The sequence below is a fragment of the Pyrgilauda ruficollis genome, unplaced genomic scaffold, assembly GCF_017590135.1.
Source record: "Pyrgilauda ruficollis isolate IOZ18807 unplaced genomic scaffold, ASM1759013v1 scaffold6, whole genome shotgun sequence".
In the NCBI taxonomy this organism is placed as follows: domain Eukaryota; kingdom Metazoa; phylum Chordata; class Aves; order Passeriformes; family Passeridae; genus Pyrgilauda; species Pyrgilauda ruficollis.
Window position 1 is genome coordinate 8,647,003 of NW_024527710.1, and position 13,173 is coordinate 8,660,175.

Below are 13,173 nucleotides of genomic sequence, written 5' to 3' on the forward strand. Positions count from 1 at the left end.
CTTAGGGTATTTATGAGGTTTGTATCTCCTCTGAAAACTTAAGGGAGAAAGAAGTGCTGTGCCTTAGTGTATGTCAAAGAAACACTTAGCTCCTCTGCACAGTTCCTTTATGTGAATTCCCTAGCATTTGTTGGGAATCTCCAGTGCTATGACATCTTATACTGTAAATCATTGAGGTGAGAATGTGATTTTAAAGAGTGCTTTGACCAGTCAACATCCCACTCCCCAGATTGCTTTTTCTCAGTTTTAGGGACTAAATCTGTCTTAGGACTGCTGAGCGAGCCTGGGCCTGAGCTTTGCTGCCCAGACACTGGGGTGCTGACATGGTGGTACTTGCTGTGAGGTGCCCTGAACTGACTGCTGGTAGTTCAGGTTGCTGCAGGCCTGTCCCTGTGTCTCTGTTTCCCAGGCAGGGTGTGTAGTGTGGTGTACAGACATGGCAGTGTGATCAGCGTGGTGAAACTACCTCAGACCTGGCTTCAGACAGCATGAGCCCTTATCTGGGCACGTGTGTGGCTGCTGGGCTCTGCAGTTGTGGGTGTTCAGGTTGTGTTGACACAGATGAGGTTTGGGGAGCTGGGAGGTGGGATACTGGCAGGATGGATAATATGTAAAACTTGTCTTGTTTGTCAATCTGCCTGTCTGACCTGTCCACAATCCTGTCAGTGCTGAAATGGAAGACTACAGCGAGCAGGACTCCCATAACATTGCCAGCCCCACGGAGGAGCCAAAGAGCAGTGTGGGCACCAGCTGCTGTTCAGAATTTCCCCTCTCCCTGCTGGAAATTGGACAGCCCTGCCAGGCACACCCAGACTTGCATAAAATTATCCAGGTGAGGAATGTGCAAGCTTGACCTGGCTTCAACAGGAGGGTGTAGAGTAGGATGTCTGCTTTATACTTGGGATTTCTCTTTTAGGAAAAATTCCTGGAAATTGGAAGTTTACATTTCAAACCAGTGCCATCAAATCCTCACTATTTCTTCTACTGTCCACCATCAGCCAAGAAAGAGGTAGGTATGGGGCTGTCCTGGCAGGCACCTGATCCTTGTGGAATAGCTTTTTGTGGTGTCAAACATGGATTTGGGGCTGGCAGACCCACGGGTAGACTTCATCCCTGGAGCTCCCATCAACAACCTGATGATGTACTGCTTGGCATGGTTCTAGTATGTGCCCTTTTTCTCTCCATTTCAGGAAGAGGCATCTCGGGATCAGGCAGACAGGAAAGGCAGCGAGGACATGGAGGGATCAGAGGCAGAAATGGCAGCTGAAGAAGGTAAAATTTGCTTCCTCTGTCTTGGAAAAGAAAACGTCTGTCTGTGTGGAGATGCCTTTCAGAGCTAGGTGTGTCTGGTCGGGTCTCTGGAGGTGGGGGCCTGGTTTGCTGACAGGGAACCTGTATCAACAGGAACTGTGTCTGGATGCTGCATTGCCACAGAGAGTGACCCAGAGCTGGAGGTGGAGTACCGTGAGAAGCTGGAGCACGAGTTCCCAGACACAGATTCCCTCTCAGACTCCAACACGGTGAACCAGGATGATGACTCCTTCAGTGTGCTGGGAGGGGACTCGCTCAATGAGCAGGAGTTCCTGGAGCAGGAGATGCCCCCGCTCTTTGTGCACCTGACCTGCTCAGTGAAGCTGCGTAGCCAGCACAGCTCCATGCCCGTGCAGTCCCTGCCAACTTGTCTAGGTAAGAACAATTCTTCCTGGGGGGTTAAATGGTGGTAGGGCTTCTGTCAGGTCCCTGCTGGGTGAGCAGCCCCTGGAACAAACGTGCTGTGTCTTAAACAGCAATCTCCCTGGACCAGCCTTCCCTGGAAACCCCCAGGGTTTGCCATCATCAGACAAGGGCTTTTTCACCAGGTCTCCCACTTGCTGTGGGATTGGTCATGGAAGGTTGAAAGGATCATGGAAGATGATGGTGGCCTTCTTGAGTTTGTCCAGGTGTGTGTGACAGCCACCTCTAGCAGTCTCTGTACTTGCCACCAGGCTGGGTATGTGTGCAAGCAGAGATGTTTGTTGCTTGAGTCCCTTGGTTTGTGATGTCTCCTCAGGGGAAGTTCTGGGCTGCCTGGAAAGCTGTCAGGGCTTGAACACCATAGACTTGGGGGATCTCTGTGTGACCCTGGACATCTTTGTGTTGACACTGCCCCTGGAGATAGAAGTTGTGAACACAGACATCCTCCACAACAGGTAGGTGGAAAGAGGCCCAGTCACCCAGCCTCTGCCTGCCCTAGCCAGACAGTCATTCTTGGCTCATCTCCATGTACTGAGACTTATGATTATACTTCTCAGAGAGCCTGTCACACCTTAAGAAAACTAAAATATTTCCTAGATAGGCTCACCTTCCCTAGAGATCCCTTTCATGCTCTCTGTGCCTTTTTATCCTCTCCAACGCTCAGGCTGCTCTCTCTCCTGTGACAGATGCACCTCGGAGAGCAGCGTGTCCTTCACACGCTCTCCGGGGCAGCCGTCCTCTTTCCGCTCGGACGAGGATATCATGCACAACCTGGAACGGCTCCCGTCCACCGGAGATGAGAGGTATGGCACTGCAGGGGTGGCAAGCCCCTCACTGCTTCCTTCTACTGCATGGCAGCTGCACTGTGATAGCTGCACGAGTGGGAAGGACTGGTTGGTTCTTTGTCTCCTCTCTCCTAGGCACCCTGCCCTTTCCAACCTCCCTGGAGTGCACAGGCAGGCTATTGAAGCCACCATGAATGAGGTAAGCCAGATTTGCCTCCCTGCTTCTACCTAAAGCACTCCACTGCTGTTCCACACTTCCTAGCCTGCTCCAAGCTGCAACCTGTCAGCTGAACTGACTGTTAGGCTTTACTGGTATCACACAGGCTCTTAGCCTCGTGGCTCCCAGAAGTGTGGGATTACCCTGAGAAAACTCTTGCTGCAGTTGGGGTGGGCCAGGCAGAGCTGTCTTCTAAAGGCTTTTCTTAGGTACATTCAGGAGATAAGGGATGTGGGTGATGAGAGAGGCTGCCTTCATCCTTTTGGGATGAGGGTGAGAATTGGGGGAGGCTTGCAAATGCAGGTCACCTGGATGTTGCTCTGTGTCCTTGCTCTGCTCAGATTCGCTGGCTCCTGGACGATGAGATTGTGTCAGCGCTGCGTCACTCGCAGGTCATCAGCACCTCCATCCTGCACAGGGTGGCCACCCACATCTATAACTCCAAGGGCCGGCCCAGTTGCCACAGCGAGGTGGTGCTGCTCCAGTTTGTCTTTGGGCCTGAGCACTCTCTGGAGAAGTTCAAGGAGGTAAAGAGAAAGCCCTGAGGTGGCATCATGCTTTTCTGGCAGGATGCTTATTCTTCTCTGTGTTGCAGGAGTTCAGAAGAATGGCTCTGCCAGGCTACATGCTGAATGCAGAAGGCAATGACTACCACTACATCTCCATCAGCCGCCTGCACTCCAGGAGGGCTGCTCCAGACCCTTCAGGGACACCCTGCTTGCAGCAGCCAGCTGCAGGGGGCACTAGGGCAGGCCTGGGCCAGGCAGGCCAGGAGGGGACCAGTGAAACAGAAGCAGAAGGCTCTGAGCTGTTACACCACACAAACTGTGTCCTCCCAGAAGAAGGCCAGGGTCTCTGGGAGTGGCCAGAGAGTGAGACACGAATTGTGCCCGACACAGGAAACCCTGCAGGTGGAGGCAGCCACACACAGAATGAGGTGAGAAGCACTAACAATCTGTTGGTGAGAAGCTGTGGGACACTGATAACAGAATGTAGAAGGATGATGGGATTTTTTTCAGTGCCTGTTTTTCTGGTCATTTTTGTGAGCTTGGCTTTATGCAGGCTCCAGGAGATATGCTGAGACTTGATCAAAGCAGAGCACCAGGGCAGGACTCCATGGAAGAGGCAGTTCCAGAGACAACCATACAGTCGTTGCCATCGTCATCCTCTGAAAAGGGAAACAGCGAGAAATCACCGCTGGTGACACCATCTGCAGCAAGCCTGTCTGAGTCTGTGACACAGGGCAGGGAAGGTAGGAGCTGCAGTGTGGGCAGGATGTAGCTCAACATCAGAAACTTTTAAGGGAAGGGGCTGGTTCTGGCTGTGACATACATAATACAGCTGCTACTCCTGTTGCTGTCCCTAAACATCTGCATTGGTACCCAGGACTTTGGTCTCTTCCTTGCCAGGGTGCTGGCAATTCAGTTCTTAACAAGTACCCAAGATACTAGGCTGTGCTGCTGCACTGATATCTCTGATGACATGCAGTTCCTGGTGACTTTACTAATGGCTGTGAGAGCCCCATTCCCCAGCACTGCCTCCTCGTGGCCAGCACAGCCTGATTGTCCTGTGGTGTGATGTTTTTCCAGCAGATGGGGCATGTGATGGGGCTTAGCAAGTACTTTCATGGTCAAACCCCTCTTCTCTTTGCAGGCTCCAGCAGGCAGCGTCCCAGCCGTGTCCAGAGCCTCGTGTCAAGCCAGGGCAGCATGGACTCTGACCATCTGGGTGAGTCTGCCAGGGCAGGGGGCTGGCAGCAAGTGGTGGCACTGATAGTGACACACAGCAGGGGGTCTGTGTGCCTGGGCTGGGGTGAGCCCTGAGGGCAGGGTTTGTGAGTGGCTGCCCTGCCCAGGGAGGAGGTGTTTTGCCAGGCCTAGGGCTGAAGTGAGGCTTCATTGCAGGTTATGATGGGGGAAGCAGTGACTCGGAGTATGAGGAGGCGTTAATGAGTGACCAGGAACCCAGGTGTCCCCTTATGCCGGATTTCTGGCTCATCATAAAAATCCATCAGGACCGAGTGGAGGTCTACTACCACACACGGTAAGGAGGGTCCTCTGTCTGACCACTGCCTCTCTGCACTGCGACTCTGTTGCTACTCACTCATCTCTGGATAGAATCTTCTCCCTGCCCACGGTGGGTGGGAAGTTGCAGGACTAGATTGGTGCTCTGTAAGGGGAAAACTGCCATCCTTCCCACTGTGTTCCTGCTCCCAGCACCCAGTGATGGGCTCTGTCCAGCTGCCCTGCTGACCTCATCCTCCCTTTATTCATAAAGCAGCCTGAGTGTGGAGAAGGCAGCATCAGCAGAGACAGAAGAGGAGCAGCCAGGGGAGTGCCAGAGTCTCAACCAGGTGGTGGTGAAGAAGATCAGTGAAATCTGCAGGGTTGTCAATCAGGTAATAAATCTTAAGAGGGCACTAACAGACCTGCCAGTGATTAGATGGATTAGATCAGAAGAGACCTCTGGAGGTTGTCTAGTCTGGGCTTAGCTCAGAAGGCCTGGGGAGTCAGTTCAGCTGGTAGAGTCCCAGCTTGTGGCGCGGGGGGTCACAGGAAAAGGGACTCAGTCTGTCCCTAAATATTTCTTGCTGTCTTCCGTGGCTGTGCAAGCAACAGAACCAATCTTTCCTCATCCTTTGCAGCGCTTGCTGCTGCAGGACCTGCATGACAGCCACATATGCAACTCATTACTGGTGGCAGAAAGTGAGGAGGACATCTGGAAGAGTGAAACACCCTATACTTCATACAGGCAGCGTGTGATGCCCACGGATGGTATGGATATTCCCTTAGCCATGGCTCAGCTGCAGTGCTAGAGATGCCTAAGAAGATGTTAACTTCCATGCTGTGGCCCCAGCTATGTCCTATGTTCTTTAGATTACTCTGTAGAGGAGAGCTACCAGCCCCGGGACTACCTGGCTGCCACCATGCAGTTCATGCCAGGGCACTTTGCTTGTGGGGTGGTGTGGAGCACCCTCATCCACGTGCATTCACGCCTCAAGATGGGCCCCAACATGGGGGTCTCACGAGGTACGTACAGCCCGGGTTCCTCCCATTTGGCGTGTCAGGAGTCCAGCTGCTGGCTGGATTGGCACTCCAGAGGAGGGTATGTGGGATAGCTAATGTCCCACATTGCCCACAGCTATCCAGGCACTTCGCTCGGTGCTCAACGCCTTCTCTGTGGTGAACAGGAAGAATATGTTTGTCTACCAGGAACGTGCCACTAAATCTGTTTTCTACCTCCGGTAAGAAGCCAGCGTGACTTGTTGGCCTTGCTACGTGTGTTACACAGACTGAGAGCTCCTTGGGACAGAAAGTGTCTGCGCAGCCTCAGGGATCGTGTTGTGACCCAAACAGCAAATATCTGATTTCTGATGAGTCAGTCACATCAAGTAGGGCCCATCCTACTCTCCCTGTGCTAAGCCTTTACATAGGAGGAAAAATGAGGGCTTTTTTGAGGGAGCCAGAGAGCAGTTTCTCCACAAACTCCATATTCTAAGGACTAGTCCCCACAAAGTGTACAGGGGAGAGCAAGGAAGATGTGGATCTTCTGTGGATGTACGATGCTGTCATCCTTGGGAATGGAGGCTGACATGTCTTTCTGTATTCAGGCTGACTGAAACCACCCACAGTGGGAAGGTGTGGGAAGCAGAGAGCAGCCTTAGTGCATCATCTCGCTCGCTGGCACTGACACGCAGCCAGGAGCCCATTTACACTGAGGATCTAATGGTGAGTCTGCTGCTCTCTGCGAGTGGACACGGCTGCTCACGACCACAGCAATGGAGGCAGCTCTAGTTCCAGCAACCTGGGTTTTATGTGGGGTAAAACTTACACTATAGATGTGTGGAGTGGGGCAGCAGTGGGTGGTGTCTGCCTGACACTGCTGAAAGCCTGGGACAATGGTGGATCTAGAATTCATATGAAACTACTTCCACATGGCTGTTTTTGTTTCTCCAGGGTTCTCGTTCCTCTCTGGACACTGCCTCATGCCGTAGTGTGGACTCTGCCCGCCCTGTGGGACAGATAGACAGACACATCCAGCTGATGGTCCATGGTGTAGCCCCAGCAGGTATGTGTTAGAGCACCTGGCAGCAGAACTGTGCTGATATAAAGCAGAGGAACAAAGCTCTGCTCCCTGCCCTGTTTGCTTGAAGAGAGGAATCTCACTCCTGAGCAAATAGCTTTTCCTTAGCCCAGAGCTGCTCTCTGTTCTGTGTGGGTGAAAATATAAGGAAAAGATCCATAGCCCACAATGAAACCTCCTGCAGACCCTGTGCAGGAATGCATTTGTCTTTGCTTACTGCACCAGCAGTCTTCTGTGATCATAAACCCATAGAAAAATATGTCTGAAGAAATTGATGGTGGGGAAAGTCAGGTTCCCTCTGGGAGGTGAGTGTGAGGATGGTACATCCTGAACAGGGAGGGAGAGGTGGCTGGAGTCATTACTGGATGGGGTGAAAAAGCTGCTTTTATCTCCGCTCACTTGCCAGGGCCTGAGATCACAGATGAGCTGGTGAAGGTGCTGCGCAGACGCCTGGATGAGGCCACCCTGGATATCATCACTGTCATGCTGGTGCGGAACTGCAAGCTGACACCAGCAGATGTGGAGGTACCTCACTGGCTAATCTGCTCTCTTCATCCCAGAGCACTGTCCTACATTTTCACCTGTCTCAGCTGCTCCTGCCCCAGGGAAGACCAGGGCAGTTTGCTGCATCTTGTTCTCTGCTCCAGTGCTTGGTCAGGCTAGCATTCGCTGAGGTATATACTGTGGGGGTGCCAGGGTAGCTGGGAGATTCCCTCTGCTGGGTTTGTAGTATGGCAGGACTTTCCTGTGCCCTCCTTCTCACACCTTGGAATGAATGTCTGCCTGTATCTTGGGGCTGTCCTGGCAGGGCCAGGAGTTGGACTTTGATGATCCTTGTGCTCCCATCTAATTCAAGATATTCTATGATCTGTCTCAGGGCACTGTCTAGGGTTCTGCCCACCACACTTCCCCCTTTGCAGAGCCAACTAGCATAATTTTTATCAGTATTAGAGCCCCAGGGCAGCCTGCTAGTCCCAGCTGGGTTTTAAAGCCTCCTGTGTGCAGTTTATCCAGCCCCCCGGGACGCCACCCACCGAGGTCCTGCAGTTCTCCCTGCCGCCCTCGGCCCTGCCCTGGCTGCACGCCGTGGCCTATTACCTGCGCCAGAACCTGCTCATCTTCCTGCACACCCCCAAGTACACCGACAGCAACGTGGAGCACCACTTCAAGGTGAGCAGGGCTGGGGCTGGGACAGAAGTCTGCCCAGCTTCTAGCTGCTGCTGGGGGCATTTGTTGGGGCAGCTCAGGCACCATGTTGCCAGCTCTGCCATGGAGGGTTAGGGAGAAGCTGACACTAACTCCTGGGGCCTGGGGGAGTTCTACAGGACTGAGCGCATCCTGATTAGCCCAGACAGGCCGTGCCTTCATGACAGGCAGTTGCTGTGCAAAAAGCAGCAACTACAAAGCTCATGCCCACAGTCATCTCCCAGGAGCATCGGAGAAGACCCCCTTTCAAAGCTGAACTTGGCTCCTTGCATGGCTCCCTCAGATCTAAGGACTGAAACATCAGGATTAATAAAAATTTGGGAGCAACTATGCACTCCTTAGCAGGGCCATAGTAAAGACAGAGAGTAGTAAAGACAGATACGTAGTGCCACATAACTGTATGAACTGTAAGATGTTCCTTCACCCCAGCAGTTGTGAAGGCTACGTCAGCAAGTGTTTTGAGTAGATCTGGATTTGATTCTACAAGTTTGGGAATGAGCTCTGCGTATAGACAAGCCTCTTTCCAGTTAAGGCAAGTTCTCTAATCTTTGTCAGTATTCTTCTTTGTTCTCCTTAGCACTACTTCAACCACAATGGGAGCACTCCTGACCAGGATCTCTATTTGTACAACAAGCCAGGTGGCCAAGGCACTGGTGGAAAAGGTATTGTGCTCAATTCTTCTGAAACAGAGTATGGGGCTGTGTGTTGGGGAGGTATTTCCTATGCTGGAGAGCTATGAGTGACTGAGGATGGTCAGTGCTGGGGGAGTATGTTCCTTCATGGCTGGAAGGTGGGTAAGGTGTGTACCTGAGGGACTGCACACCTCTGCATGTGTGGCACAGCAAACTAAGGCCTCCCACAAAGCAACTTGCTAAACTTGACCTATTGCTGCAGACGCAGCTCTAGACACAGTGAGACCTCAGTGTGGGGCACAGAGGCTCCATGGGGCTGCAGGTGGGAGCAGTTGTGGCTGAAGCCTTGCTGCAGAGTGAAATCTGGGTGTGTGTAACTGAGCATGGGCTACGTGGGCAATGTCCTTGCTTTTTTCTCTAGACTGCTGGAGAGGGGATTGGATAGGGCCCACCCTGCAGCAGGTTGTCATGTCTTGTTTTGTCCAGGCTGTGTGGTCTGTCACCAGGCCATTGTGTGTCTTGTGCCCCTTGTGCACTGTTTGAATGTTCTTCTGTTATGTAGGTACCATGTCGGACCTTGTGCAGCACCTCTTTCCACTCTCTCACTTCCAAGGTAGCACCCGTGGCTCCAAGTATTACTTCATCTCCTTTTCCCATGCAGCTCTCTGGTCCCAGCTGTTCTTGTTTTCCTTGTGTTGTGGCTTCAGCTCTGACTCCTCTGTGTGTTTGTGTGTATGTGTATGTCTATAGCTGAGCCTGTTTCTTGCTGGCTGGATAAAGGAGCAAACAGAACCTGTTGCCCTGAGGTGGCAGCTCAGTGATTCCCAGCTGATGAGGGTCCATTTGCTGCCCTGTTAGCTTGCAAGCAGTGAACTCCAAAATCTTGCATCTTTTTTCCCACAGGTCCAAAGAGGCATCTCTTCCCTGAGGAAAATGGGAGTCCTGGTGTTTCAAATGTCATTGATGCCCCAGGGTGTAGCATCATCTCTGTCCCACTGGCTGTGTCCTGGTGTGGGGTGTTCCCTTGCTTAGCAAAGGGCTGGAGTGGCCAGGCACTATTAGATGTGTGCTTTGTAATCCAGTGAGCCTGGGTCAGAGGGGCTCAGAGTCCCCCGCAGATGGGAGGTAACAGTTCTGCAGCACCCCATCTCCAATGTACCAGGCAGTAAGACCCTTGGCAGCTCTTGCTGATGTACCTCATTCTATAGCTCCAGAACTCAGATTTTGAGCTTCTTAGCTGTTTTGTTTGGGGTTTTTTTTTTTTTTTTTTTTTTTTTTAACCTGTGATTTAGTGGTTTGGTTTCAGCTTCTCCATGCTCCTGGAAGCCTGTTCCCTGTGGCATGGAGGAGAGCCTTTCTGCCCATTGGGCAGGGGCAGGCTGCTGACCTGGCCTGCTTGAATTGTGGTTGGTTGTTCTCATGTCCTCAGCTCAGACAGACTGAAGCAGAGCAGAGGTACAGGAATGGATGTGTTAGGGAAATGTGCCAGAGGCTGAAGGGGCTGAGTGTGGGAATTTATCCAGGAGAAGAAAAGGGGAAAGTTCTATAATTACCACATGATCATTCAGCCATTTTGGTGGCCTGGGGCTGACTGCCAAGGCAGACTGTTGAGCAGTTTGTGCCCTTTACTGTTTAAAGAAAGAAAGTGTGGTTGATAGAGCTCATATTCACTGTCATGTGGAGCAGATTTCCTGCTCTTGATACCTCTGTATTGACACCCATGTCCTGGAGAGCTGCCCTACTGTAGCAAGAGACTCTGTGGGCGTTGCTTGTAGGTGTAGTTTCCTCAGTGTGGGTGCACATGAGCTGCCCTCTGATTTGAGCCTCTCTCCTTTGTGACCATCTCTCTCCATCTCAGTGCACTCTCCCTTGTGTCTGCTGTGCCTTGGAGGAAAGGTTGCTGCAGAGCTTATGCTTCACAGGGAATGATGGAGACTGGGTGGTTGTGCTGCTGCTGATTAGACTGGACACAGCCTGCTTGGGCTGGGTTTGTCTCCTTGCAGAGAGGGGCCTGTCCTCAGTGCAGAGCTGGGGATCCGGTCAGGGACACTGGCTTCTCTGTGGCAGTGGAGTCTGGTGTCACTGCCATCCTTTCTGGGATGGAGAAGGAGAGAGTATGGGCTCAGCATTGTTGTAGAGCTGAGGTTATTTGTATCCGGGCACATCACCTTTAGGCAGTGTTGGGGCAGCTTTGCCATCCAGCCATCTGAGTGCTGGCTTGGTCAGGGAGCTTTCAAAGGGAGTGGGAACATCTAGGGTTACATTGTGAGGTTTGGACCTTGCAGATGCTTCCCTGGTGCCCTGGCCATTGAGCTGGACCGTGGGGAGTCAACTCTTGTTTCTGCTCTGGTCCATAGCAGGGTTTCCCCTGTGTGGCCCTGGGCTCACAGCACGTGGGCTGTGAGGCAGGAACCACACAGCTGCTCTGCAGCTCTGAACTGTCCTGGTGTACGTGTGTGGGGCTCAGTATAGAGAGCCAACAGGCAGGGTCTGAATTTTTATCTGCAGTGACTCCAGGCTAGTCCTGGGTGTGAGCCTGCCTTATGGGGAAGGCACCTCATCTTGTTCATGTGTACAGTGAGGAGGGGGCTGTGAGTGTAGTCTGCAACAAGGTGCCCTATCTGCAGGGACTATACATCCTTCACAGCCTGGAGGGGGCTGCTGAAGAGTATCTGGGCCCTGTACTCCATCCCTTAAGAGGACAGGAATGGTGAGCCCTGTCCTGGATCAATCCTGCATAAAGGCTTTCCTGGTGCAAATGGAGATACTTTCCTCTTGCATGTCGTGCTGAACAACCCAGGAAGCTCCTGCAGGGCAAGGTGAAATCTGCTGTGACACAGGAGAGAGATTCTTGGAATGATGAGGACACCCTGTGCCAAACATGCTTCCTGTCCTGGCTCCCCACAGGCACAGCTAGCCTCTGCTCCCCTGGCTGCCTCCCCTCCTGTGGGCCCTGCCTGCCACGAGACACCGTGAAACTCAGGTGGTGACATGATGGTGCCAGCTGCGGGGTGGCAAGGTGTAGGCAGGCACTGTGGGGCTGTACATGGTGCTGTGTTGATGGAGGCTGTCTCGGATTCTGCCCCACAGGAATCGCATGCATTGCACTGACATTCGTGGATGAGCACGGCAGCCCCACCTTGCTGCCCCACGGGGAGAGGCCTGACCCTCTGAAGCTGCCTTCCCCCTCGCCCATCGCGGGCCTGCTGCAGGACAGCGACTTCGAAAGCCTCACGGCCGTCAGCAGGCACCAGCCCGGGGCTGAGCCCCTGCCTTCAGGTGGGGAGCTGGCCAGCAGCTGCCGATTGCCCGCAGCCTCCACGTCCCCTGGGGCGCCTCGGAGGGCTGCTGAAGGCAGGGTTGAAGAGCCATGCAGAGTTACCCTTTCCCCACAGAGCCTTGCGTGCGGGTGCGCCTGGATATCTGGGAGAAGGGCAACATCAGCCTGCTGCAGCTGTCGGAGAAGCTGCGCGGGGCCCTGCGTCACGCGCTCTGCGATGCCGTCATGGAGTTCCTTGTGCTGCCGGCCCCGCTGTGTGTGGAAGCCGCCTGCCCCCTGAGTGCTGCAGACCTGGAGGACCTGAGCGCTGCGGGTGAGAGCCTGGCCAGGATGGCCACCTTGGGCCTCCACCCAGCCTGCTCCTCCTGCCTGGCCTGCAGGAGCTTGGCTGTGCTGGGGGGAACCTGTTTGGGTGGGCAGGGAGGGAGGAAGCTGCTCTGTGTGGTGTCTTGGGGAAGAAGCATTGTAGACATTGGTGTTGGGGAGATATTTAAGGGTCTGTCTGTTCCCCAAGACTGAGACAACTTTGTTGGATGCTACTGATGGCTCTTTCCCTTCTCTCCAGCCAGGCTCTGGCCAGACACAATGGGATACCCTGCAGCTTTGCAGGGAGAGGTTCTGCAGAGTCTCATTTGCTTTGTCTCCCCAGGAGGCCTGAGGAGGACCATGTCAGAGACCAAGGGCCTGGCCCTGGCCAGTGTGGGGCCTGGCAGAAGCTGTCCTCCACCCCTGCACTTCACCTCTGCACCTTCACCAAGCTCTGGAGAGCCAGTGACACCCACAAACAAGCTGGGACGCCGCAGCTTCTGGGACATGCTGGTAACGTTGCTGAAGGAACACGGCCTTTACGGTCCTCATGGTCTGTCAGGCCATGAGGAATAAACAGTAGGGATCTGGCTAAGTCAGGGACTTTGAGACCAGGGCACTGACTGGGCTGTGTATGCGCACAACATTAACTTATCCCTTCCTCCCCTAGAGCAAGACAGAGTCCTCGGAGCTGGGCAGCCCCAAGACTACTGATGACATTGTGCTGGAGAGGCCAGAAGAAGCTCGCACGAGACGGCGGCACAAGACAGAGAATGTCAAACAGCACCTAAGTCAGGATCGGGCCACGGCCACAGCTGAGCTGGAACAGGCACAGAGGCAAGCACAGCCTGCAGGCTGGACAGCCAGGATGTTCCCCCAATCTGTTGTACATTGCTCTGCATCCTGGCCTCTGGACCACATTCCTTTTCC

At 53.5% G+C, this 13,173-nt stretch overlaps 1 protein-coding gene across 6 annotated transcripts in view; it reads left to right on the forward strand.

Moving 5' to 3' along the window:
- The window catches only part of SZT2 (SZT2 subunit of KICSTOR complex), a 53,892-nt gene that overhangs the window by 26,662 nt on the left and 14,057 nt on the right, over positions 1–13,173 (forward strand). For 4 of the 6 annotated variants that reach the window (XR_005956417.1, XM_041482962.1, XM_041482964.1 and 1 more), the window contains exons 29-53: positions 667–832; positions 917–1,009; positions 1,191–1,272; positions 1,405–1,686; positions 2,051–2,189; positions 2,421–2,537; positions 2,655–2,718; positions 3,078–3,263; positions 3,332–3,673; positions 3,799–3,988; positions 4,390–4,464; positions 4,641–4,779; positions 5,014–5,134; positions 5,381–5,510; positions 5,613–5,765; positions 5,878–5,980; positions 6,347–6,464; positions 6,693–6,804; positions 7,226–7,344; positions 7,825–7,989; positions 8,603–8,687; positions 11,748–11,936; positions 12,053–12,250; positions 12,587–12,756; positions 12,914–13,080. Coding sequence is in view for 5 of the 6 variants with exons in the window: in XM_041482962.1 (XP_041338896.1) it covers positions 667–832; positions 917–1,009; positions 1,191–1,272; positions 1,405–1,686; positions 2,051–2,189; positions 2,421–2,537; positions 2,655–2,718; positions 3,078–3,263; positions 3,332–3,673; positions 3,799–3,988; positions 4,390–4,464; positions 4,641–4,779; positions 5,014–5,134; positions 5,381–5,510; positions 5,613–5,765; positions 5,878–5,980; positions 6,347–6,464; positions 6,693–6,804; positions 7,226–7,344; positions 7,825–7,989; positions 8,603–8,687; positions 11,748–11,936; positions 12,053–12,250; positions 12,587–12,756; positions 12,914–13,080 (3,705 nt within the window). In the remaining variant the exon portion in view is untranslated. The remainder of the gene's footprint in view (positions 1–666; positions 833–916; positions 1,010–1,190; positions 1,273–1,404; positions 1,687–2,050; positions 2,190–2,420; positions 2,538–2,654; positions 2,719–3,077; positions 3,264–3,331; positions 3,674–3,798; positions 3,989–4,389; positions 4,465–4,640; positions 4,780–5,013; positions 5,135–5,380; positions 5,511–5,612; positions 5,766–5,877; positions 5,981–6,346; positions 6,465–6,692; positions 6,805–7,225; positions 7,345–7,824; positions 7,990–8,602; positions 8,688–11,747; positions 11,937–12,052; positions 12,251–12,586; positions 12,757–12,913; positions 13,081–13,173) is intronic. The other 2 variants (XM_041482963.1, XM_041482966.1) reach the window with 1 other exon arrangement.